This window comes from Panthera pardus, unplaced genomic scaffold (genome assembly GCF_024362965.1).
Source record: "Panthera pardus isolate Hobbes unplaced genomic scaffold, ASM2436296v1 HiC_scaffold_25, whole genome shotgun sequence".
Classification (NCBI taxonomy): Eukaryota; Metazoa; Chordata; class Mammalia; order Carnivora; family Felidae; genus Panthera; species Panthera pardus.
In genome coordinates, this window is record NW_026526821.1 from 10,116,391 (window position 1) to 10,142,990 (window position 26,600).

Sequence of the window (26,600 nt, forward strand, 5' to 3'; positions counted from 1 at the left end):
CCGAAGTGACCTTTTGCCCTCATTCATTCATTCATTCATTCGTCCTCTAGCTGCCCTGCGGGATCTTGTTTGTCTTGCGTGTGGCTCTATACCCAACACCTGGAACGGAGCCACGCAACAGCGAGAAGTCAAAAAATAATCAGTTGAACAAATAAATTCTTGGCAGATGAATGAAGAAGTCAGACTTGCTCCTGTCTGCCTTTACTTCCTGTTTGGGAACCATTTGTACCTGGAAAACATTTACCCGTTCTTTCATTCCCGTATCCATAGTGGAGAAAAGGTAAGGGACAGGACAGCACTGAGGTGAGCAATGACTTTTTCTCTTAAAAAAGAAAGCACTTACGTGCGCCAAATTCAATGAGTAGCATTGAATTCCTCGTTTAATATACATATACTGAAGGTGTTATGAAAGCAGGGAAGATCTGCAGCTCCTGAGGGTTCCGTAAAGTCAACACAGTCTCGTTTGCTTCCCATTTATTTCCACGGAAAACAGCGTCTGCGCCTCGTTAATTGGAACCCCCAATGCCGGGTGAGTGGGAGCTCTTATTATACATGACAACTTGTACTGGTAAACTAATACTCGTACTCCGTTATAGTGATTGTTAACTCTTACCCCCTCGGCACTAGACGTTGTTCTCTGTACTTTGCATACGGAAACCCATTCGTCCTCACGACTGCCCTAGTCATATGAGCATTGCCATCTTACTGATGAGAAAACTGGAGCACAGAACGGCTTTCCCAAGGTCACACGGTAACGGAGCCAGGATTTCAACTCAGGCTGGCTCTAGTCCATGTGTTATTACATTTTACTGCCTCTCAATCTTTATGATGCTCTGTAAAGAGATGTAGAGGGATAAGGAGAATCTTTTGTAGAACTCAGAGGGCACCGTTTAGCTCTTGGCAAAAGACTTAAGTGATCAAAATTACAGATCTTTTCCCTTTTCCCTTTAAAAAGTGGCAAGGGTTGAAAATTAGACTTTCCGGAAGGGATACACCCTGTGGAGGAAGTATTTTGGAATGCACGTTTGACCGTAGTTTCTTTGTTCTGTGATTTTGTGGCCGAAGGACAATGAAAAGGTGTCACCCAGAAAAAACCTCATTCTGCGTGTTTAAACTTAGCGATAGAATTTTCTAATCTGTTTAAACATTGTCCAAGCACAGTGGTTTGAAATCCATCTGTTAAAGACGTAGTGATGTGCCCTCTTTAGTTTAATTTGCAAAAGCCTCGGGTTTGATTATCAGGGAAGATGAAAATTTATGAGCTGGATTTCAAGAAAACAGTCAATTTGTATAACTGGTGAATGGAATTGGAGGAGAAGTGTGATTTATCATAGCCATTGAGTGATACCCTGCTTTTACGTAGATCTCTAATCTAGGAGTTATATTTTTTGTTTTTGTTTTTTTTACATCTATTTATTTTTGAGAGAGAGAGTAGAGGACAGTGTGAGTGGAGGAAGGGCAGAGACAGAAGGAGACATAGAATCCCAAGCAGGCTCCAGGCTCTGAACTGTCAGCAAAGAGTCTGATGCGGAGCTCGAACCCAGAAACCGTGTGATCATAACCTGAGCCAAAGTCTCATGACCTGAGTGAACACGCTTAACTGAGCCACCCAGGAACCCCTCAATTTTTTTTTTAATGTTTATTTATTTTTGATAGAGAGTCAGAGAGAGACAGAGCGCTAGCCAGGGAGGGGCAGAGAGGGAGAGAGACGGAGACACAGAATCTGAAGCAGGCTCCAGGCTCTGAGCTGTCAGCACAGAGCCTGACGTGGGGCTCGAACCCACGAACCGTGAGATCATGACCTGAGCCAAGACGCTTAACTGACTGAGCCACCCAGGCACCTCAGTTTTGAGGGGTTTTTTGTGTGTTTTTTTTTGTTTTGGGGTGTTTTTTTTTTAAGTAGGCCCCATACCCAGCGTGGGGCTTGAACTCACCCCCCAGAGATCAAGATTCGACTGGTCTACGAACTAAGCCAGCCAGGCGCGCCTCCATTTTTCTTTCAATTTTTCATTTAGACCCTTCGAGTCAAGCCATTAAAACCATACATGGTAATAAACTTAATTTACACAGTAACTTTGAATAGATGTATTTAAAAAATCATAAAACGGTGCCTTCAAAAAAATGAAACAAATTTTATCAGTTGCTGTCATTACTTTTGTGAAAAACAATAATTTTGCCTTTTTTTTGTGTTGGAAACAATGCATGCAGGGAAAATGCAAATCAAGACCACAGTGAAATATCATTGTATATTCACATGTCTGATAATACCGAGTATAGGAAAGGATGTGGCTCCACAGTATCTCTCTCTCCCTTTGCTGGCAAAAATGCAATCTGGTGCCAGCACGTTAGCATAATCTCTTAAAGGGTCACCTGCAATCTGAAAATGTGTACATTCACTTAAACTCTGACACTTTTTTTTAATGTTTATTTATTTTTGAGACAGAGCATGAGCAGGGAAGGGGCAGAGAGAGAGGGAGACACAGGATCTGAAACAGGCTCCAGGCTCTGAGCCGTCAGCACAGAGCCCGACGCGGGGCTCGAACTCACGAACTGTGAGATCATGACCTGAGCCGAAGTCGGACGCTTCACCGACTGAGCCACCCAGGGGCCCCAAACTCTGACACTTTTTTAGAAGGGTCACAGATGATACCCACACGCTTCAGAAAGACTGGGAAACAACCCAAGTGCCCACCACCAGGAGGGCAGATGAATAAACTGTGCTATTTTCACAGCAATGTGGATGCTTTTAGCAATATAATATGGGGGGGTTCCTAGAAAATTACATACGCTTTTTTAGTTCTTGAAAAAAACTAAAATTGTGGGGCACCTGGGTGGCTCAGCTGGTTAAGCGACCGACTTCGGCTCAGGTCATGATTTCGCAGTTCGTGGGTTCGAGCCCCGCGTCGGGCTCTGTGCTGACAGCTCCGAGCCTGGAGCCTGCTTCAGATTCTGTGACTCCCCCTCTCTCTACCCCTCCCCTGCCTACACTCTGTGTCTGTCTCTCAATAATAAATAAACGTTAAAAAAATTTTTTTTTAATTAAAATTGTCTTTTAAGATTACATGCACGTGCAAAAGAACTTACTGAAAAGATAAAGCAAAGGAATGAAGTGTATGGGGTTTAGATTGACAGCCATGAAATTGGAGGAGGGGGCCATAGGAGAGACTCTACGTAACACTGATGCTCCCAGCTTTGGGCTCCCTAATATCTCTTATATCCTAATAAGCCAGGGACCAAATAAGCCACCGTTCAAGCCAGCAATGACCAGGTGTCACGTACCAAGGATTAATCCAATCCTGGGCACCTGAGCTGATGAAATGCCATATAAATATCAAATACAAACACATACACACCGCAGGCAGTATAAACGGAGTACCAGCGATCTCCCATCCTTCTGGCTGGGGGCACTTCTCCAGAGGCAACAACCACTGTCCCCAGTTTATCCAGTATCCTCTTGAGACATTCCACCAGACACAATGAAAGTAAGCACATAATAGGTTTTCAAATGGCTTTATGTGTATGTGTAACTACACGCACATCCCAAAGGAAAGTTTAAAGGTTGGGCCACCAGGGTGGCTCAGTCGGTTGGGCATCCGACTGGGACTCAGGTCATGATCTCGCAGTTTGTGGGTTCAAGCCCCCGCCTCAGGCTCTGTGCTGGCAGCTTGGAGGCTGGAGCCTGCTTCGGATTCTGTGTCTCTCTCTCTCTGCCCCTCCCCTGCTCATGCTGTCTCTCTCTGTCTCAAAAATAAACGTAAACATTAAAGAAAGAAAGAAAAGTTTAAAGGTTAAAAAAAAATTGGCTCTATAACTTAATCCCGGGGCACCTGGCTGGCTCAGTCCGTAGAGCACACGAGTCTTGATCTCTGGGGGGTGAGTTCAAGCCCCACGTTGGGGGTAGGGATTGCTTTTTTTTTTTTTTTTAAGTCATAAATAAGTAATTTAACCTTGAGTGACCTCAGCTGGCATTACACAACCATCCCTAAAGTCAATTCAGAACTTGAAAATCAGCGGGAAGTTGGAGAACAGCTCAGTTTTTGAGAAAAGTAAAAATGTTCATCCCGCAGGCCCTACCCCACGATTTGCCAACGGTAACCCCAAGGAGACGGGTTACAGGCGGCTGCCGAGCCCCACGGGGCCCGCCCTAGCCACAAAGTAAACTTTCACCATCCTTGCTGGTAGAAACGCAGATGCTTAGGCCCCTGTCCCCACGGATTCAGAGCCGAGCCGAGCCCGGGTCCTTTCTAACGAGGGCCCTCTCGTGATTCGCAGGTTGGGGCAAGCTTAGGGTACAGCCCCGCCTTGAGCAACTCCCCAATTTGTAGAAAGTAAACACCTGAGCGGTGTAGGTGGCTCTCTCGCTCCCCGTGTTAACCTGATGCAAGGACGGGTCCCCCTCGGGTCTCATCAAGGTCCCAGCCAGTCTGAGCTTGAACGCCAATTAGCTCAACACCTCCCCTCCCCAGACCACGCCTCAGTCACCTGCTAGGCAGGCCCACTCCCCTGCTGGCCCCGAGGCTTCTCGCGTGTGGTCCTAGACCTGGGGCGCCAGAGTCACCGGACGAGGGACGGGGTTTGGGGGCGCCGTGTAGAAATACAGATTGCCGGGCTCCGCCGCCTGAAGCCAAAACTTTCCGAAATCTGCATTTTTAATGAGCTCCTCCATAAAGTGGTTCATCTGCCGTTGGAGACTCTCTGGCCTCATTTAAATTTTAAATGCGAATATGCTGGAGGTCGTGCTTCTCAGCCTTGGCTGCACGTCAGAATAACCTGGGGAGCTTAAGAAAAAAAAAAAAAAAAAAAAAAAAAAAAAAAATATATATATATATATATATATATATATATATATATATATATATATATGTACACTAATGCCCAGGCTTCAGCCCAGACCAATTAAGTCAGAATCTAAGAGCACGGCCTGTGCAGCCGCAGCGGCAGTGGTACCACCTGGGAGCTCGTTAGAAATACCGAAGCTCAGGCCCCACCCCAGACCCACTGAGTCAGAATCTGCATTTTAACGAGATCCCCAGTGATTCGTGCGCGCAGGAAAGTTGGAGGAGAGCTGTGCTTCTGAAATTTTAATGGGCAAGCGAATCACCTGGGGATCTCGTTAAAATGCAGACACGGTCTCTGCAACTTTAATGTGCATGCGAATCACCTGGGGAGCTTGTTAAAATGCAGATTCTGATTCGGCGGGTCTGGGGTGGAGCCCGAGAGTCTGCATTTCTAACGAGCTCTCGGGTGGTGTGGGCTGCAGCGGCACGGCCCGCGCTTCCCCGGGACCCCCCCCCCCCCGAGGCCTTGGCGCCGGGCCAATCAGCCGTCAGGGTTCTTGATAAATCGCCCCGCTCGGCCGAGGCGCAAAATTGCCGGGACATGCGCGCTCCGGTCGCGGGGTTGGGGGGAAATTTCCGAACTCCGGGAAGCGGTCGTGGGAGAGGCGGGTCACTGGCGTGCGCGGCGCCGGGGGGCCGCGATCGGCTCGCCATGTCGCGGCGCAAACAGGCCAAGCCCCAGCACCTGAACTCGGAGGAGCCGCAGCCCGCGCGCCCGGGGGTCGCCGACGCTGCCCCCGAGGGGGTGGGGCTGTCGGGTGAGTAGCGCTGCGGGCGGTTGTTCGGACGGTCCCGGGACCCGCGTGGGTGCGAGGCCTCGGGCGGGGAAGGGCGGCTGAGGCCCCCAAGTCGAGCGCGGCGGCTCAGCCCTCGGCGCCCCCGCCGCGCGCCTTTGTAAATTACACCTCCCCGCGAATTCTCTCTCCCGGGGCGAACGACGCCGCGCCCCCCAAGCGCTAGCGAATCGCGAATCTTCTCTCCAAGGCGCTGGGCGGGCGCCCCGAGACCCTGTCCGAGGCCGGCTTCGGGGTGCGCCGGCGCCCGGGTCCTGGACCTGCTTCTTTGGCGCTGGTCCGGGGCGGGCCGCCTGGAAGGTGAGCCTTCTGAGTGCGGCGTCCCGAGCCTAGGGGGATTTCCGAAAGACGTCTGAGTGTCCGTAGGGGCCGGGGTGGGGGACGGGACACAGCAACGAACGAGCAAAAATCCCGCTCTTGCTCGAGTTTAGGGCCGAGTGGGGTCGGGAAAGATGGGACTCGAGATAGAGCGGTGAGGCGTAAGGTGCGTTGGGGGTGAGCGCCGGCTGCAACCCTGAAGCAGGGGAGGAGGTATTTCACATGGTCCGGGGAGGGCCTCCCCGAGGTGGGCATCGTCAAAGGGTGTGGGGGAGAGGCTTGGAGGTGGCTGGGGGAAGAGGAACCAGGTAGGAGGAACGGCCAGTGGGGGCCGCGGGGGGAGTCATCGAGGTTGCAGCCTGGGGTGGGGGAGGGGGGTTGGGTCCAGTAAGGACTTCACCTTTTACTCGAAGCGAGGCTCTGGAGGGGGAGGGGTGTGTTGAGCAGCGCAGCGCCACGGTAGGACTTAGCGGGCCGAGCCGGCTGCAGAGTGGCTGGAGGGGCTCGGAGCGAAGCTACGAGGCCCCCCGACTACCCTAATCCCTCAGGGCGTTATGGTCTGTGGAGCCTCGGCTTGTGGAGAGCTTTGCTAACTCGCTAAATTCCTGCGTCCACCTTTGGGCACCGCCCCCGTTGGAATCTCTGGGGTGAGGCGGGGCTGGGGAATCTGCATTTCTAAAGCGCTTCCGTTCCGATAATCTCGGCCTCGGATTAAGGTAATGTAAATTCTCACTCGATCGCCTCTCCCGGCCCTTCTCCCGCAGTTCGTTGAGAATCTCTCCTTAGTCCCAAATGAACTTTCTTCTCTCCCTCTCTCTGCATTTTCTCGGCCCAGGAAAGGGAGCAAGGGACCTCGGGTCAGACGTCCAGCAGTGCAGATCGTTCTGGTGTGGGCTTTGAGAACCACATATCCAAGGAGGTGGAGGAGGGGAGAAACTTAAGGAAACTACTCCTCAAATGATAGTATCTAAAACTGAAGTTTGGCTGGATGGTATTCCCATTAACCAAAACTCCCTAACTACCTTTGTGCCCAAGGACCGTCATGGACCCAGGTTGCCACTGGTGGGGGGGGGGGGGGAGGGAGCAGGCCCCCTGCTGATCTTCTAAAAGAAGAACTGGGGGGTGTTGAATCTTTTGGGGGAAGCCATTATCAAAGAGCATAACCTGAAGGACCCCTGGCTGTTGGTCAGTGCCATGGGCCTCTTTTCTCGAGTATAGTGTAGTAGAGACCCCCTCTGTTTAGAAGGCTTGTGGCGCGGTGTGTACCGTGCAGTATTTGGGGTGCCCCTGTGGGAGCAGGGCATAATCAGAACTAAACACTAGCCACTGCTGCAGAGACAAAAAACCTTCCGACTGACGCGGTTTTTCCCCTGCATCTTAGGTCTGTCGAGCTGAACAAAAGGCCCACCTCCTTTTTGAGGTTTGTGGAGGTCTTTGCTTTAAGGTTAACTGGCAAATGGGTTGGCAACTCAGATAGGCTTTGGAAGAACTAAAACACAGCAGGTCAGCTGGTAGGACTTCAGTGGTGACCAGTTTAAAAAAAAAAAAAAGCCCTGAGGGTAACCTTCTAAAAGGAACGGCAGTTTTTCCTAGGGTTAAAGGGCCCACTGTGCTAAACGGGGTCCTGTCAAACGTGGCCCACCCCCACTTTGAGATGAGAAGGGACCCTGTCCCATCTGCACGGTGCTCAGGAGAATGTGGGCTTCGAGCTTTCACTGGCTTCCTGGATGTTTAAAAGAGAAGGAAGTCCCTTTGGGGGGCCCTTCCATGCCACTCCACATTTTACCTGGATGCCCCTTTCTACCATTGGACAGTTTTGTTACCACTTTCACCCCTCAGTCTCTTCAGCCTGTTTCCACACCTTCGTGGCACGATGTGTCTCCCTCCCGTGGAGAATCGTGGCTCACGTGCATACATGTCAATAAAAACCGTAATGATGATTTAATGACTTAAGTAACAGGTCCTTTTATATATACTAAGACTTAACCTTCACCTAAACCTACGAAATCAGAGCCGTGATCCCCATTTTAGATACGGAAATGGAGGAATAGGGAAGCGGAGCAACTCTCAGGGGCCACAAGGCTAATAAATGATAGAACCGAAATTTGAAATTTCACAGCTGGCTTCGCGGTCAGTTCCCGAAACTACCGCGCCTTACGACCTCTCACGTAGATTTCACTTTTTTTTTTTTTTTAATTTTTTTTTTTTTCAACGTTTTTTATTTATTTTTGGGACAGAGAGAGACAGAGCATGAACAGGGGAGGGGCAGAGAGAGAGGGAGACAGAATCGGAAACAGGCTCCAGGCTCCGAGCCATCAGCCCAGAGCCTGACGCGGGGCTCGAACTCACGGACCGCGAGATCGTGACCTGAGCTGAAGTCGGACGCTCAACCGACTGAGCCACCCAGGCGCCCCTAGATTTCACTTTTCAATCTTCCTTGGTATCTGTGGGATTAAAAACCCTCCAGAATTTGTTGTCTTTAAATTTTTTTTTTAACGTTTATTTATTTTTGAGACCGAGAGAGACAGAGCATGAACAGGGGAGGGGCAGAGAGAGAGGGAGACACAGAATGTGAAATGGGCTCCAGGCTCTGAGCGGTCGGCACAGAGCCCGACGCGGGGCTCAAACCCACGGACCGTGAGATCATGACCTGAGCCGAAGTCGGACGCTTAACCGACTGAGCCACCCAGGTGCCCCCAGAATTTGTCGTCTTTAATATGCATTGCTAGAGTGCAAGGTTTGGGGTTTGCTTCCAGGGCACATAGTGATGGGTTTCAGATCCGGCAGGTGCGGGTTCTGATCGGTTGGAAGACTTCTAGCCCCCTAAGCTTCAGCATCTCCTCTGAGCCAGCCCCTCAGAGCTTGCAAAAGTGTGGTTGCCAGGGGTGCCTGGGTGGCTCAGCCTGTTAAGCATCCAACTCTTGACTTAAGCTCAGGCCACGATCTCCGTTTGTGAGTTCCAGCCCTACATCTGGCTCTGTGCTGACAGCGTGGAGCCGCCTTCTGATTAGGTCTATCTCTCTGCCCCTCCCGTGCATGGGCGCGTGTGTCCTTTCTCAAAAGTAAACATTTAGGGGCACCTGGGTGGCTCAGTCGGTTAGGCGTCCCACTTCGGCTCTGGTCATGATCTCACGGTCCGCGAGTTCGAGCCCCACGTTGGGCTCTGTGCTGACAGCTCAGCAGGCCTGGAGCCTGCTTCGGATTCTGTGTCTCCCTTTCCCTCTGACCCTCCCCCATTCATGCTCTGTCTCTCTCTGTCTCATAAATATTAAAATATTTAAAGTGTGGTTGGCAGATCAGCATCAGCTGGGAACTTGTTAGATAACGAAAAAATCACCAGCTCTACTCCAGCTCCACTGAATCAGGAACTCTAAAGATGAAGCCCAAGCTACCTGTGCCTTAATAAGCCCTCCAGGTAATCCTGGAGCACTTAAGAAGCGTTGCCTTGGCATTGGGCTCCTATTTTAATGTGCCCAGGAATCACCTGGGGATCTTGTTAAGGGGCAGATTGATTCTGTTGGTCTGGGACCTGAGGTTCTGCTTCTCTAACAAGCTTCCAAGTTACGCTGATAACTAGAAGCTCTGGGACCACCCTTCAAGTAGCAAGGGCTTAGAGCATATGCCGTAATCACTGGGGCCTGTTTTAAAAGTATGGGTTCCGGGATGCCAGGGTGGCGGTTGGCGGATTATCCAGCTCTTGATTTCGGCTCAACTCCTGATCTCACGCTTTGTCTTGGGAGACCGTGCCTGGTGTCTCGCTCCCTGCCCCTCTGCTGCCCTCACTTGATCTTTCTCTCCTCCTCTCTCAAACTTAATTTTTTTTTTTTTTTTTTTTTTTTTTTTTGGTTCCTGGGATCTGCCCTTAACTCCAACCCCAAGTTATCTGCGATGAGCACTGGGAAGGTACATTTAAAACCTACAACTCCTTGGGGCGCCTGGGTGGCTGAGTCGGTTAAGCGTCCAGCTTTGGCTCAGGTCATGATCACCTGGTTCATGAGTCTGAGCCCCACATCGGCCACTGTGGTGACAGCTTAGAGCCTGGAGCCTGCTACGAATTCTGTGGCTCCCTCTCTCTCTCTACTCCTCCCCTGCTCATGCTCTCTTTCTCTGCTTCAAAAATAAATAAAAACATTAAAACCTACAACTCCTGGGGCGACTGAGTGACTCAGTCCATTAAGCAACCGATCCTTGATGTAGGCTCAGGTTATGATCTCCTAGTTTGTGGAATTGACCCCTGCATCAGGGTCTGTGCTGACAGCACGGAGCCTGCTTGGGAATCCCCCCACCCCCACCCCATCTCTCTGCCCCAACCCTGGCTCATGCTCTCTTTCAAAATGTTTTAAAAATAAATAAAACCCACAATGCAGGTGATCCTGACACGGGTGTGGGGGCTCTCCTGTACATCGTAGGATGGTTTCAACATCCCTGGCCTGTACTCCCTAGATGCCACTATCCCCTATGTGTGTGCACATCTGATAGTCAAATGTCCCCAAGCGTTGCCAGATGTCCGCTGGGGGCAAAATGACCCTCCGTTGAGAGCCACAGGATTAGGTCACTTGTTCACATCCTGTTAAGGGGCTCTGAGCACCACCCTATTCAGATGTGACCTCTGCAGGCCTTTATTCCTGAATAGTGTTTACGTGGCACCAGCTGGGTCACATACTGAGAACTTACATTGTGCATTTCTTAACCCTACAACTCCGACAGGTCAATGATCCCTTCTTCAAGGGTAAACTGAGGCTCAGAAAGGTTAAGTTTCAGTTAGCAAGTTGCTGAGCAAGCCCTGTACTGGAGTTGATGTCCTTCCCAGTGTGCTCAACGGCCTCTCCTGGTAACAGGTTCGCCTTGACAAATCTCTCCCGGAGAATGGAATCCACCTTGTATACCAGGAGCAAAAAGAGTCCCAGTTCTTGGCCTCTAATTCCTACAGGAGTCAAGGCACATATATTTTCAGACCACAGACCTTGACAGCTTTTGTTTTCCCTTGGGTTTCAATCTATTTGGAGAGGAATCCCTTGATCTTCTAGGAATGCTTGGTCCTTGTGACAAATTCTTAAACCTCCCCATTAGCTCAGACCACATGAAACTGTGTGGCCATTTTGGCCCACAAAAATGTCCGTCTTGCGTGGTTCTGCCATCGTCGCAAAAGGATGCCGTGAACTTCGACGTTCACGTCACGTTCGACCTGGTGCTGGGCTTCAAAGATGACAGCGTGGCCAGTCTGGTTTCCTCTGTCCCACTATTCCCCTGCCCTGGATTACTTTGAAATGAATCTGCTACCTAGGCCTTGCAAGTATCTGTCCCTAAATGATGAGAATGCTCTCAAAACCGATTTCATCTTCGCAATCTGAAGGGATTTTTTTTTTGTTTTTTTTCTTATCGAGCTTTGAGTGCTGATGTTTCTCGTGGTCTTGACTGGCTCCTTAAAGTGTGTACAAATCCGGATTCAGAGAAACTCCTGATCGCAGAAATCCTCTCAAGCCTTTGACTCTGGTTCCTCCCTGCCCCCCATCTTTAAGCGAGGTGTTGAAACCATGGTCTTTGTCTAGGAGTTCCGTGGTGCTGGAAGTGTGGTCTGTGACCTACTGAATGGAGACCAAGCAAATTCAGAAACTGAGAAAGCTTTTAAAAATAGCTTGATGTTTTCAAGGCACCCAGCTTTCTGTCCTCTCAAATAACATTTGGCCTTTTTGGTCCTATTTCACTTGTAATTTGTGTTACAACTTACAAAAAATGTCCACGTGTGATGGATCAGAAAACGTCTGCACACTAAGTTTTCCCTAGGTCATTTGAGAAGCACTGTTGCAAGTTTTGCCTCCTGGATCTTGCCAGTTGGGTGTCATGTTACCATTTCCCTTGTCCCCTGTGTTTCCTGGAAGCTGGTAGTTCAAGAAAGGACTTCTATAAGGCCAGAGCGTACTTGGCTTTGTTTTTAATGTGTCGTCTTTTTTTTCCCCCCGAAGGCTGTTCTAGCCTAAGACGCACCATGGTGGTTCCATTTGAGAAAGTAACGCTTTTTTTTTTTTTTTTTTTTTCTTGTCTCCATTTCAGCTTCAGAATTAGATAATGATCCCAAACCAACTTGTCCCGCCGTGGATGGCAGTGATGCTCAGAAAATCCCTGCCATGGCCCTTGCCCCAGAGTCGAAGGACCAAACTGTGATGCTTGGAGAAAGGACCTTCAACTGTTGCTATCCAGGTGAACCCCCCAAACGTGCCGCGTGGAGCCCCTTCTCTGTACCGGGTGCTGGCGGACGAGCTCTGCCTCGCTTTACCCCCTGAGCCCCTGTGCTGTGTTCCCACATGGTCCTGGCACACAGGAGCATTCTGTGTGTTCTAAGTATCCTGTATGGCATCTGAGCTCAGTGTGACTTCCCAGAACTTCAGATTTCTGGTAGCTTCCTTTTGGAGCTTTATTTATTATTTTTTTTTTTTTAGTGAACTTTTTTTGTCAAAAACTTTTTTTTTTTTAACGTTTATTTATTTTTGAGACAGAGCATGAACAGGGGAGGGTCAGAGAGAGGGAGACACAGAATCCGAAACAGGCTCCAGGCTCTGAGCTGTCAGCACAGAGCCCGACGCGGGGCTCGAACTCACGGACCGTGAGATCATGACCTGAGCCGAAGTCGGACGCTTAACCGACCGAGCCACCCAGGCGCCCCTGTCAAAAACTTTTTAACGTTTATTTCTGAGAGACTGAGCATGAGCGGGGGAGGTGTACAGAATCTGAAACAGGCTCTAGGCTCGAACCCACAGACTGCGATCATGACCTGAGCCGAAGTCCGATGCTCAACTGACTGAGCCACCCAGACCTGCCCAGCTTCTTTTTTAAGAAAAGCCGTTGTTGTTTTTTTTCCCCTCCTAGGTTGCCACTTCAAAACCGTTCATGGCATGAAAGATCTGGACCGCCATCTGAGAATCCACACAGGTATCTGTTTGTTTGTTCAAAGCTTGAATGTTAAAAAAAAAAAAAAAAAAAAAAAGGATATGAATTTAAGTGTTGGCGTAGAATGTGGTAAGCAGGCCAGGAAGAGTCGATGCCTCGTGAAGTGGTCTGGTGGGGTGGGCTGTGACCTCAAAGGTCAGAAGCTAGGGGAAAAGTGCCGGGAAACCTGTTCCAGGAGATTGGATCAAGGCTGTTCACGAAGGGCTTTTCTGAAGATTCTTGAAGTATGAAAGATGGCTCCATAACCAGACAAGACCAGGAACATTCCAGCAGAGGGAGCAGCAGGGGCGGGGGCTTAGAAGGCACAAAATGAGTGGAGGGAAGGCTCCGCGGAGGCCCTGTGGCCCTAGTAAATGTCAGATGAGCGTAATGAGGTTGCTTGTTAAAGGTTCCTTCTGGAGAGCAGCCAGCTGCTGAGAATACACAGAAAATGGGCTGGAGCAGAGGAGTTTCCATGATCTACAAATGATCCTACGGTGAGCCAGATCTAACCTGTGCAGCTCATTTGTCGTCTGTGGCTGCTTTGGCCCCACAGTGGCATGGAGTAGCCACTAGAAAGACTGTGGTGCACAGATGTCTAAGATATTTACTATCCGGCTCTTTCCAAAAACTCTGCCCACCGTTGGTCTCGGGTCCTAGTCCATGGGAGTTAGGATATTGGTCTGTGGGGCGCCTGGCTGGCTCAGTTGGAAAAGCATGTGACTCTTGATCTTGGGGTTGTGAGTTCAACCCCAAATTAGGTGTAGAAAGGACTAAGAATAAAAATAAAAAAAAATTACTGGGCTTTTGGCTCTTACAGAAGCTGAAGTGGCTTAAACCTAATCCACTTTCTCTCGAGTACGACTTAAGAAGGGAATACTCCACAGCCGGTAGAATAGCCCTGTCATCCTTAATAGAGACCTTCATCTCCAAGGCAACTGCTCTCGCACTCCCGACTCGGTTAACCAGTGGGAAGCCAAAGTAGGGGAGGGGCTTAAAGCATCCCTCCCTCAGGCCATGTCCTGCCCCACCCCCAAGCAGAATCCCTGATGACTCCTGGGATGGAAGCAGAACTTGGTCATGGCCACATCCTGCATCAAGGAGGGCTGGGAAGTCCTTTCCAGAAGGACAGCCTCCTGCCCAGCTGAACCTGGGAGCTCCCATAGACAGGCTGCTTTCTGGGCGATGAGTCATGTCTGCTAGAAGTGGGCATTGTGCCATGCAAACAAGAGAATGAAGGGTCCTTCTCACCAGGGAAGGGTGGTAGGTCATGAAAGGGGGAAAGGGGTGTGCTGCAAGCACGAGGGCAACGAGAGCGTGGAACACTGTCAGGGTGGACCGAGAAAGCTGCCAGAGACTAGATTAATAATCTCTTGGAAAAATACAGAGCGTGTTGGGGATACAGGAAGTAGGCAAGGCCCTGTCCTTGGGGTTCAGAGTCTGCGATCTATCCAGAAGGGGGGGCGGACAGACGGCTTCCCTATGGGATGGTTAGGCTCTTTGTGTCCAATGCAGATGTTCTAGTTATCTGAATCTCTTCACCAGGGGCAAAATAGGAGAGGGGTCTGGGCGCTCACAGCATCTCTCCCTCAGGGCATGACCCCGAAGGTAGTATCCCTCATGATTCATGGAATAGTGAGAGCCAGCTAATGGTGGCTTTAAAACCAAGGTATTTCTATCCTGTGACCATCCAAATTAGGTATGGTGGACAACCCCCATGGTTCCGGGGGGTCGGGCTCTTCTGTTGTCCCTTTGACATCCCGAGGATGTAGCTCACCTAGGCATGGGCTGAGGAGGCTTCCTGCCCCTTCGAGGTACATCCTGGAAGCTACAGGTCACCTGGGTTCGTGTCTGATGGGCCAAAACTTCATCACGTGGCTACTTTTAGCTGTGGAAATGGAGGCTGCCAAAGTCTTTGGCCAGCTTATAAAAGGTTGTTTACAAAAAACCCGGAACTGATACATGGGCCAGATGGCATCCCCGACAGATCTGAGAGGCAGGGGCGGTGATCATTTAAGGCTTCAGCTGGACCTTTGCCAAATGGATAGAACAGTGGTTCTCAAAGCACTGTTTAGAGCTGCTTTTACATCTAAAAATCGAAGACTCCCCCCCCCCCCCAAATTTGTGTTTTATCCACAGTTACTGCATTAGAAATTAAAACCAGAGGCGCCTGGAGGGGTCAGTCAGATAAGCCTCCAACTCTTTGGCTCAGGCCAAAGGTCTGATTTCCTAGGTCATGATTTCCTAGTTCGTGGATCTGAGCTCCACGTCAAGCTCTGTGCCAGTGGTGCGGAGCCTGCTTCGGATTCTCTCCCTCTCTCTGCCCCTCCCTTGCTCACGCACGTGCATGCACACACTCTTGGAGATAAACTTTAAAAAAAAACAAAAACAAAAACAAAACACTTTAAAATATCTGCTTAAAAGTAACAGCCGGGGTGCCTGACTCAGGGCATGCCACTCTTGATCTTGGGGCTGTAAGTTCAAGCCCCGCATTGGGTGGAAGGATTACTTAAAATCTTAGGGGCACCTGGGTGGCTCAGTCGGTTAACTGGCCGACTTCGGCTCAGGTCATGATCTCGCGGTCCGTGAGTTCGAGCCCCGCGTCCAGCTCTGTGCTGACAGCTCAGAGCCTGGAGCCTGTTTCAGATTCTGTGTCTCCCTCTCTCTGACCCTCCCCATTCATGCTCTGTCTCTGTCTCAAAAATAAATAAACGTTAAAAAAAAATTAAAAAAAAAAAATCTTAAGAACATCTCTCAAAACCTGAATAAAAACTAACTCCCCCAAAAATGTGACCGGGGCATTATCTGTACCTTTGCAAATCTCCTTGTTGAAGTCAGCTGGATTCTCACGCCTGTAGTCAGTCCATCACCGTGTGTTTTGAGGTGTCGGAAGAAAATCTGGCCTCTCCCATGTGGTTGAGATGGGAATATTGATCGCCATTTCAGATAACGTTCTTTATTCTACCCAACCCAACAAAGGGTGGTTTCTTAAGGATTAGTTGCTGTGTAGAATCTGTAGCCATATCCATAACCTTTTCACACCATTAAACTAAAATCCGTTGTTGTAATTACCTTGGCTCTTAACCCCTGCTTGAATTTCTAGATGTCCTGCATTAGTCTCTTGAAAATACTGGTTGAGCCACTCACGTGTTTCTTCCAAATGTTGACCCATTTCATAATCCTGTAGGGGGAAAAAAATCCCTTCATATTCTCGGCCTCCTCGGAAAAAAAAGTCTAAGAACCAGGAAGCTGTGCCCTCAGGGGAGGGACTCCATTCTGACGTCTCAACTTTGCGCTCAGAGCTGGGATGTTACCCTTGCCCTGTTGGTAATTTTCCTTGCAATGACAGGTTCGCTTAGTTGGTTCTTTAGATTTGCCAGATGCCAGACCTGGGGCAGGAAAAAAAAAAACCCGTAGTTGGTCTGCTCTTTGAAGTCCAAGTGGTGTGGACACCTAGCTTGCATCCCAGCCACGTGACGGTGCTTGTTCTCCAGACAACCAGGGTACTCGGGTTCACAGCGGAGTGCTTTCTGCATACTTCGTATTTCGCTACAAGGTGTTAAAAAAAAAAAAAAAAAAAAAAAAGCTTCAGGGGGAGTGGCTTAATCAGAGCAATTTGCTGCTGGGAAAAGCTACTCCTAAGTGAAAGGAGCTCTGTGCTCCCTGGGAGGGCATGGGGTGAAGGGCATCCGTACTGCTGGCAGAGCTGATGGTCAGTACTCGGGCACCTGCAATTCTGCTCAGCGACTCCTGTGGCAGGTGTAAAGGTCAACAGTGAAAACAAAGTCCCCCCCCCTTAGTCAAAGGTATTTCCATACTACTACGGGCTCTAGCAGAAGAGACTCCGGGACCCCCGGGCACTCACGGACTGCACTTTGAGAACCGTAGAGGGTGGAGTTTGAGAGGCAAAGGCAGGAGGGTGGGGGTGCCGCAGGCACAGGAGTGGCTCAGAACGGGGGGCCTGCGTACCCAGAATGTGGGCTTGCTGTGGACTTCTATTTGGGAAGAGTAAATTAGCAAGCTGGCTGTGATCACATTGGAGACTTCTTGGAAAACCAGACCTTGATCGTGGATCTTATTACCTTTATCCTAAAGCTACGTCTTCTCGAGGCTCCGGGGTGGCTCAGTCGGTTGAGATTAGGACTTTGGCTGGGGTCATGATCTCGAAGTTCATGGGTGTGAGCCCCACACCAGGCTCTTCACTGTCCGCAAAGAGCCTGCTTTGGATCCTCTGTCTGCCCCTCCCCACTCATCCGTCCTCCCTCTCTCTCAAAAATAAACATTAAAAAGAAGTCCTGTTTTGTCTATATAGCCCAAATGCCAGTTTATCCTGGATGAAAAAGTGTTTAATGTTTTATTAGAGCGTGCAAGGGGAGGAGGGGGGAGAGAAAATCCCAAGCGGGCTCCATGCTGTCAGCACGGAGCCCGACGTGGGGCTCAGACCCTCGAACTGCGAGATTGTGGCCGAAATCCAGAGTCCAGAATCGGACGCTTGGCCAGCTAAGTCACGCACACGACCCTCTCCTGGGTGAAAATATTTAATCGAAGTGAAGATGGCCCTGTCCTGCAGCACGTTGTAACAGGAGTTGGGCTTAAGGTTTCTATTCTGAGGTTTTACTTCCTCACTTGGTAGTGGCAGCAGGTTAATCAGTCATGAAAGGAGTGGAGGCATTTTTCTGTTTTCCCTCTGCCAGTAGACCGTTAACTGAACGTGTGCACACTTTTCCTGGGAGCCTTGATAGAACATGCCAGCAATGCTCTCTGCTTAGGACTTGCAGCAGATGGAGAGGGGAGTGTCAATTAGGCTATGAGGACAATGTCCTCTCAGTGGCAACTAAGACTGCTCGGCCCCTTCCGGTGTCCCCCAGAGCCCATCATTGCTTCTCGCCTTGTGGTCTTCTGTCCAGACCCGGCCGATGCAGCGGCCTCTGTCCGGAACCTGCCGGATAAAGTCGGTCTTGACCTTTTTTTTTTTTCTTTCCTGCCATGGACCCTTGCCAGAATGTTTTTCAGTGCGATAAAATGACATTAAGCTATATTTTAGTACAACTTGTCAGTGTTCAGGGGGAGACACAGAATCCGAAGCAGGCTCCAGGCTCTGAGCTGTCAGCAGAGAGCCCGATGCAGGGCTCGAACTGTGAGATCGTGACCTGAGCCTAAGTCGGAAGCTTAACCAACTGAGCTACCCGGGTGCCCAGTGTGGTCTTCTACTAGACTAATCCTTTCTATTCGAAACTATAGTAAAGACCAGAAGTGAAAGCATCACCTGGGATCTTGTTAAAAAGGCCGAATCTTGGGGCTAACCCAGACGTGATGCAAACTACGTTTTTACTCTTTAAGTTCGATGCAAGAACTAGGAGATGGTGGTCAAAGGGTGCAAACCTCCAGTTCCGAGACGTACGCGTCCTGGGGATCTGACGTACGGTGTGGGGACTGTTCAGTTAACGTTACGTTCTTGAAAGTTGCTGAGCGTAGATCTTAAGTGTTCTCACCACAAAAAAAGAATAATTCTCTGAGGTCAAGGAGGTGCTAACTAAACTTCTAGTGGTGATCCTTTCTCGATATATTCTTGTATTAAGTCATCACGTTGGATGCCTTAAGGTCCTGTTCATGAGATCACCAAGCCGGACAAAACCGCCTAGTGATGCAGCCTTCCTCACCCCCACATTAGTATGTGCAGGAACCCAGAAGAAACCCTGTTTAATGTCGGGTCAGCTACTAGATCCTGTCTTAATTGGGAAGTAGTGATGAGCATAAATGAGGCTTCAAGAGACCCGCAGGTATGAACATGGTTCCTGTCTATTGACCGGGGTCTCAGGTCAATTATTAGTATGACTATATTATTAGTATAGCGTGTTGACTGCACAGTGGGTTGGAATGCTAAATTCCAGTTAGAGGTAGTAGAAATAAAAATCGCTTCCCGTATAAGGTCTTGGACCCCCTAAACCTTGCCCGCAAGCCCTGAATTAAGAACCCCTGATCTGGAATGTTACTGGTCATCCCGGGCAAGAGAAACGTGTGACCAACCACACCCTGGCTTTTAAAAAGCCTTTGCCTGGGGGTGCCTGGCTGGCTCCGAAGAGCTGGTGACTCTCGATCTTGGGGCCATGAGTTCAAGCCTCTCATTGGGTGTAGAGATTACTTAAAGCTTGAAAAAAGGATTTGCCTGACAGCAACGCCTCAGCTTGAATTCTATTTCTTTGGGCGGCACAAGACCCATACCTAAGCCTATGGTCGGTCCCAGGGCCAGGGAGGCAAAATTCTCCTGGGCGGGGGGCGCACGAATACTGGACCAGTGAATCGTTCACTTCGGGGTACATCTCTGACCTAGCGATTTTAATGGTCGTTGATCTGTTTTTTCCTGGTTCAGACGTTGTAATTTGACCTATTCCTAAACCATTATCCTTGTTATTAAATCTTAATTTGTTTGGGGTAAAGTTCTACATAAGTCACGATGGGCTCGACGTCCTGCCCCCTTCCTCTTTTCCAGAGTCCGGTGGAATTGTTGTCAATCAGGTAGGTAGTCTTGTCTCCCACCCCCACCCTGGGGACACTGGTCAATAATCAGAAGACCTTTTTGACTCTTAACACTGGGAGTGGAGGTGCTCCTGGCATCCAGTGGGAGGTGGTCAGGGATGCTGCTGAACATCCCACAGTGCACAGGAGAGCCTGCAGGAAAGACTCATTGACCAAAAAGGTGATATTGAGATTGAAGACCCTATGGTATTGATCTCTTCTCCTTGAGCAGATCTCCCTTCTTCACCGTTATATGTGTATACCGATTAGCTGCTGCGTATCCTAATTTCTTCTAGTTTATTAAATTGCCTACGGTTCACCTTTAGCCTTTTGTTAACCATGAACTCAAGTCTATAAACATTCCTCTGAAAACAGGGATAGGCTCTAGGTTTTGATCCATGGAGCTCTCCCTGTTCACCTCTAGGGAGCTTGTAATCTGATTTTGATTCTTGAACAAAAAGAGTTTTAAAATATGCTCTTGGGGCCCCTGGGCAACCCAGCTGAGCGTCTGGCTCTCGATTTCGGCTCAGGTCATGATCTCTCGGTGGCGTGGGTTTGGGCCCCGCATTGGGCTCTGTGCTGGCAGCTCGGAGCCTGCTTGGGATTCTCTCTTGCCCTCTCTCTCTGCCCTTCCCCCACTCAAACTGCCTCTCAAATAAACTTTAAAGTAAAAAATATATGCTCTGACTTTTGGAAAACCGTTTGCGAAACCATATTCATTTCAGAAGTTTGAGTCCCATCCGCTTGGTTTTATCTTTTCAGTATGAGTTTCTCCGTGGCTTTCGCCATGATTTCTGTTTTGCCTAACGGTTGATACTCTTCTGGCACTTTTCCTACAATGTTTTTCTGTCCTAGAATACGTGTTTCCTAGAATAGGGTTCTACTTGTCATTTTTATTTACCTTAAGAGCATTAAACTGACCCCTTAAACGCGTTAAAACTTTCAACAGGGAAACTTAATCCATTTATCTTGACTTATACGTAGTTTGACTTTTACTTGTGTTCTTTTGCCTCTCTTTTATGGTTCTCTTGGGGTTTGGAAGCAATAGTTTGCATTTTATTATATCCCACATCTTCCTTTTTTTCCTGATGTACACAGTTCAAGCATGATGCCCTGAGTCATCCACTGGCTTTATTTTCTCTTCCCGCTCCATGCTAGTTCAAGTATAGGACTCCATTTAAATAATTTCTGTAGAACTTTTGCAGACACTGCTCTCGTCTTGCTGCCATCCAGGGTTGTTGGAGGAATGATAAGCTGATCTGAGCATTTCTTTCTAAAAGCTGGAAGATCTCCTCCTCATGCCTCTACATAAGCCATCTGAAGACCCGTGGCTGTCTTTCGTGTAGAGAAGGAACTGTTTTCTCTGTTCTGTCCTAGACCGTCTAGAACTGGCTTTCATGTCTTGTACTTTCCCCGTTGTCCTTTTGGGCAGCCTTCTGGGAGATTCTTTTGCTCCATCATCTAAGTCCTCTTGAGACCACCTTTCTGCTAGACAACTTGGAGTCTTGAGAGTCCTGGGAGAACAGGAAGTGTTACGAAAATGAAAAAGGTTTGCTTTTAGAACCTCAGGTTCTTGGACATGTCTTTTGTGGTTCTGGCTTTCCCCCTAAGCATTTGTTTGTTGGGTAGATTTTTTTTTTTTTTTTTTTTTAACCTGCGTATGATCAGTCTGGAGTGGTTGTAGGGGAGGGCTGGAGCACTCCTCGGAGGAAATGTTCTGGCAATAGGGTTCCGTTCTCCAGAATCTCTCTGGCTCCTTGAGGCCTTTGTGCTGTTGCTGTGGTTGTAAGCACCCTCACTTTCTGATAGCCTGGGGGTAGACGCCGTTGCTGCTGTGGTTTGGTAGAAGTAAGGGAGGGAGTCATCCCGATCATTCTGTGTGGTTCGTCAGCTGCTGAGCCAGAAAGCCGTTCTAAGATCCCTACACCTGAACTTGAATACTTCTAATAATCCCTCGCTTTTTCCCAAACCGGGTTTGCCCTATGATGTTCTCCTTCAGTCTGATTTTAGCTCATCTGCTTCTTCAGATTCCTTAAAATTTGTGAGCCATCAACGAAGAGCCCACCTTCTCGAGTCCCAGTGCGCTGAACTATGGTATCTTCCTATCTGGGCATTTGGACCGAAGAAAGAGGCAGAGACCCCCTATGTCCCGGCTACCACCTTGGTCAGATCTCTTTGCCACCCTCTTCACAGAGAGACCCTTAACCCCTTGAATCTTCCTTATGTGTTTGAAGGAGACAAACCACACAAGTGTGAGTTCTGTGACAAGTGCTTCAGCCGGAAGGACAACCTGACCATGCACATGCGTTGCCACACCAGCGTGAAGCCCCACAAGTGTCACCTGTGTGACTACGCCGCCGTGGACAGCAGCAGCCTCAAGAAGCACCTGCGGATACACTCGGACGAGCGGCCGTACAAATGCCAGCTCTGCCCCTACGCCAGCCGAAACTCCAGCCAGCTCACCGTGCACCTGCGGTCCCACACAGGTAGGTCCCTGGCCTTGGAAACCTGTGCCTTACTTGTTACCTAGCCTCTTAACCTTCATCTCCTCAAAACACAAGCGTCTGAGGTGATTTGATGGTCCAAGCAAAAGGACTGGAATTTTCTGTGGTTTTTCACCAGGAAGACAACTTCCAGTAACACATGGAAGTCGGACAGCTGGGTTCTCTAACTTTCACGGACCACAGCTGGGGAGGAATACCCAAGACAGCAGTTAAGCAAAGGCTGTGTCTCCAGAGTCCGATGTATAAAGTAGGCATTTCCGTCATTGTACAGAAACCGATTCCATGCCTTAATTCAGAAATGTGACAAAATTAGTTGATGGGAACTGCAAATCCCAAGTTTCTAGTTTCTGGAAATCAGACTTTGCCACGAGCTTGCTCTTCCCCTGGTGAGACCCCTTTTGAATAACGATAGAACCAGCCAGCTCATGGTGGCTCAGGAAAAATGGGGGTTGGGAAGCTCAAGAGGCTGAGAAAATTAGACTTTTCAGTGAATTCATAGAAGATGGTGAGCAGGCTGAAAATGCTGACATCTGAAACTAAGTTAATCAGTAAATAAAATTCCAGCAGACAAATGGGAGGCAGACGTAGAGTTGGGAGCCCATCCTTCCAGCCAATGTCTTACTGCCCTGAGAGCTCTGAACTTGAAACTGGCACGTAGACCTGCCAAGGCCACATAGCTCAGAGGAGAAGCTAAAGCCGATTTGGCAATATGGCCCCAACTGCCCAGTGGCAGATAAAACCCATGACACCTATGTCTAATCCTAAATCCGTCTGCCCTTCCTAAATCTAAATGTCAGTTGTGGATCATGAGTCACGGCAGGAAACGAGTGATTTAAAATGCACCAAAGCGAACCAACCCTGGAGTTAACCAAGTACTTGGGTAATCATTTCCATCCTAATTGGTATCTTCCCACTAGCAGAAATGTTGCATCCAAGACGAGTTCTATGAGAAGGCAGTGAGAACAAAGTATGAATTAAAACGAGAGCTGCTGTCTACAAAGGTAAAGAAATTTCCCAGAGATTAGATGAAAAAAAATCTGATTTGGATAACTGAGAATAAGAAGTTAGAAGTTCGGCGTCACTAACTAGGCCTAGGAAACAAAGAAAACAGAAGTGAGAAAATCAAATGAGAAAGAATTTCCCAATTCTAGAGAGCTGTGAGAATGGACAGGGTTCACAAGATTCCAAGCACAGAGGGGGTGGATGGGGAGCGTCAAACCTAGGAAGACTTCTCAGTGGTGTTGGCTTCTAAGGGGATAGTGGAATAGTGTCCTCAAAGCTGGGAAAGGATTTTGAAGGAAGAATTCTATACCCAGCTAAACTTCCCGAAGTATGCAAGTAGAAAGTAGGCACAATCTGCAAGAAGTCCAGACTTCCAGCCAGTCTGCTCGTGGAAGTTACTGGGAGATAGGCTGTTCTCCAGGGAGGACCTAATTTGGCATGAGATATTTGATGTATATTTGAATATAGCTAACAGAGTTTGTGGTAAAGAAATCTCCAGATAATTCCTCTGTAGAAGGTTTAAGAGAAAATTCAATAAATCAGAAGTTAACCCACAAGAAATTTCCCGTAAACTGTTAAAAGACTGGATGACTCTGAGATTATGGCAAGATTCTTTTTTTCCTCAGTGCATAGTCCAGTCAAGAATTAAGCTAAACTGTGAACCAAAGTAAGCATGAAAGAAAAGCGAATCGGTTTGACCTGGATACTATCCCATGGCCCAGGTGTGACAGTAACCCTCTAAGGAGGTGGACGGAATTCTGGTCCAGTATTTGCCTCTGGTGAATATGACCTATACCCAGTCACAAATTGTGATTTGATTCTAACACTGAAAACAGCTAGTTAAAGCCTGGGAATTCACTGGTCAGAATGCGAATGTTCTGGAACTTAAATGTGAAAATAAAGCTATCCTGACGAGTAGGAAGACATAGTGTGGTGAAGAGGAAGGAATCCTCAAGAAACCTCTCAAGCTGATAGACTAGAAGTCGGGAAGTTATTACCCAATGTAGGGGGTAACACCAGAAGAATAAAACCACCTACCCAATAATGGAGGGTAGGGGGAAGGACGGGTGTGTAGGATAAGTGAGATCCTCATCTTTGCTTAGGTTCAGCTGATGATGATTAAAGTAGGAACCTCCCAAAGCACTAAAAACCCTCAGCAGTGCCTCCAGAGTACAGAAGGAGGCTATGGATTTTCAGTACTTGTTGCTGGGCAGCCTATTCCCTCATTGATTTTATAAGTAAAATTCAGTCTAATCGTAAACTTTGGCTTATATTACTAAAGTTTCCTATCGATTGATCTAATACAGCTCAAACGCTAGAAGTAAGCGATTAGGTCCCAGTTGGATTTGGAACAACTGTAACCTAAACTGTACCCCTTCCACGTCCAACTTTGAGGCGTGAGAGTCAGATTCGAAAGTCAAGTGACCTCATGAAGAGCACGAGCTTGGATATCATGGTTGCCTGAGTTTAAATCCCTGCTGTTTGACCTCCCAAAGCCTCCATTACCCCATCTATGAAATGGGGGTTATGGTACCTACCCCTAAGATTGTTGTGAGGAAAAGAGAAGGTCACGGACGTGGTAAGTGGTGCTGTTAGGGAGTCACTGGTAGGTAGAGTTCAAAGACCCAACTGTCTCTGCGGCTACAGGTATTCTGACGTATGTTTGGGGGGAGCTCTTTCGCCTGCCCGCTCTAATGGAAACGCACCTTCCGTTGTTAGGGGACACCCCCTTCCAGTGCTGGCTCTGTAGCGCCAAGTTCAAAATCAGCTCGGACTTGAAAAGGCACATGATCGTGCACTCGGGGGAGAAGCCTTTCAAGTGCGAGTTCTGTGACGTCCGCTGCACCATGAAAGCCAACCTCAAGTCGCACATCCGCATCAAGCACACGTTCAAGTGCCTGCACTGCTCCTTCCAGGGCCGGGACCGGGCCGACCTCCTGGAGCACAGCCGGCTGCACCAGGCCGACCACCCCGAGAAGTGTCCCGAGTGCAGCTACTCGTGCTCCAGCGCGGCCGCCCTGCGCGTGCACAGCAGGGTCCATTGCAAAGACCGCCCGTTCAAGTGTGACTTCTGCAGCTTTGACACGAAGCGGCCCAGCAGCCTGGCCAAGCACATTGACAAGGTGCACAGGGACGAGACCAAAACGGAGAACCGGGCCCCGCAGGGCAAGGAGGGGCCCCGAGGGAGCAGCTCCCAGCACGTGGCCAAGATAGTGACCCAGAGGGCCTTCCGCTGTGAGACCTGCGGCGCCTCCTTCGTCAGGGATGACTCTCTGAGATGCCATAGGAAGCAGCACAACGACCAGAGTGAGAACAAGAACTCGGACTTGGTCACCTTCCCGCCCGAAAGCAGTGCCTCGGGGCAGCTCGGCCCCCTGGTCTCCACGGGGCAGCTTGAGACGCCCCTGGAGCCCAGCCAGTGCCTCTAGTTCAGCCAAAGAGGGTGGTCAGCTGTCTGGATTCCAGGCAAATGCCCTCCGAGTTGAGGCCGTCAAGCCAGACTTGAGCTGCCAGCTCCGGGGACGGCTGCCCCAACTTTCCAGGCCCTCGAGGCAGTGGCCGCAGTCGCTGGCATGAGAACCAACGCCAAAGCACCAGTGTGGAGACTGCCCTCCACGTTGCCGTCTAACCTCCGAGCGTCGTCTAAGCAAGCGGACCCAGGCGTCCCGAGGGGGAGGGGGGGGGCGGGCGGGTCCATCACGCACGGCTCTATCCAGTAGGGATGGTTTCGTGATGGTTTCTGATCCTAAAACGAATCCATCTGTGATGGGATTATTAAACTACTTAGACGACATGGAAAACCAAACTGATGCAAACAGTGGGGAAGGTTAGGAGGACAGCGGGGTATGTGGGGGGCCTGGGGCGGCTGGAAAAGTTCTGTTTCTTAACCTGGGTGGCGGTGATGAGTGTTCGCCTTATGCGCTCGTGTGGTTCCTTTTAGCGTTGTCTTCTAATAAACAGGCAGACTCCTCTGTGGGATGACGTAAGAGGGACGCTCCATTTTTGTCTTTACGCCCTTGCAGTAGAGTGGTTATGGCATGGGTTGCCCCAGCCCCAGCCCCAGCCCGTTGGGTAACGCATTCTGAATGCACACGGGCTTTCTCCAGGTCTCTGCTTCAGGGAAGTGAAATGCAGTTGGGTCTGTAGGTGGCACCAAAGATCAAGCTAACACTCCCTGCGCCTGCCATACGCATTGCGAAACTCCGCTTCCGTGCTTCGTGAAGAAAAGACTAGGGGCCCAGTGGGGCCCCAGCTTGGTTCTGGGACACGTGATGCATGAGATGGCCGGAGCTTAGAGTCTCCTCCCAGTAAGCACTTGGTATTTGCTGCGCCAACAAGTGGAAACCCCACCCTCTTGTAGATGGACATTTTGCTTGGCCGAAACTTCGGAGGGCTCTGGAAAGGCCAGTGGATATGTAATTGATCCAAAGCTGTTTTGTTCTTTGACACCTTTCCTCACATCCGGTCTTTGTGCCCTCGTCAAGTTAGACGTCTGTGCTTTTAAAACCAATTAAGTCGATCCATTGTTTTTGGTAAACTAGGAAAAAAGGACGTGAAAATTTTTATAGATTGTTTACAGGGGAATAAATGGTTTACTTACGAAACAGCAAGAGGTATGTAGCTTACTTTGCTATGCGTTCTGTTGTTTGAACGTATCTGATTGAGGTGTGGCATCAGGTGAATGATAAAACCCCGTCGGACCT

General features: G+C 49.3%; 1 protein-coding gene across 2 annotated transcripts; it reads left to right on the plus strand.

Moving 5' to 3' along the window:
- The first annotated feature begins 292 nt into the window (after positions 1-292).
- Positions 293-25,574, plus strand: LOC128772442 (zinc finger protein 64). Of its 2 annotated transcripts, none has more exons than XM_053890129.1 (5): positions 293-529; positions 12,002-12,148; positions 12,815-12,877; positions 21,625-21,876; positions 24,616-25,574. In XM_053890129.1, the coding sequence occupies exons 1-5, from the start codon at positions 523-525 to the stop codon at positions 25,323-25,325; spliced, it is 1,179 nt and encodes a 392-aa protein (XP_053746104.1). In that variant the 5' UTR covers positions 293-522; the 3' UTR covers positions 25,326-25,574. The 2 variants fall into 2 exon arrangements, with proteins under 2 accessions (XP_053746104.1, XP_019313676.2); XM_019458131.2 differs by lacking the exon at positions 293-529 and adding an exon at positions 5,454-5,596.
- The last annotated feature ends 1,026 nt before the right edge of the window (positions 25,575-26,600 follow it).

Excerpts from the sequence above, each read along its gene's own strand:
- LOC128772442 (XM_019458131.2), top strand. The coding sequence starts at position 5,491 with ATGTCGCGGCGCAAACAGGCCAAGCCCCAGCACCTGAACTCGGAGGAG. Across the intron at positions 12,149-12,814 it reads CTTCAACTGTTGCTATCCAG|GTTGCCACTTCAAAACCGTT; the intron begins GTGAACCCCCCA and ends TTCCCCTCCTAG. Across the intron at positions 21,877-24,615 it reads GCACCTGCGGTCCCACACAG|GGGACACCCCCTTCCAGTGC; the intron begins GTAGGTCCCTGG and ends TTCCGTTGTTAG.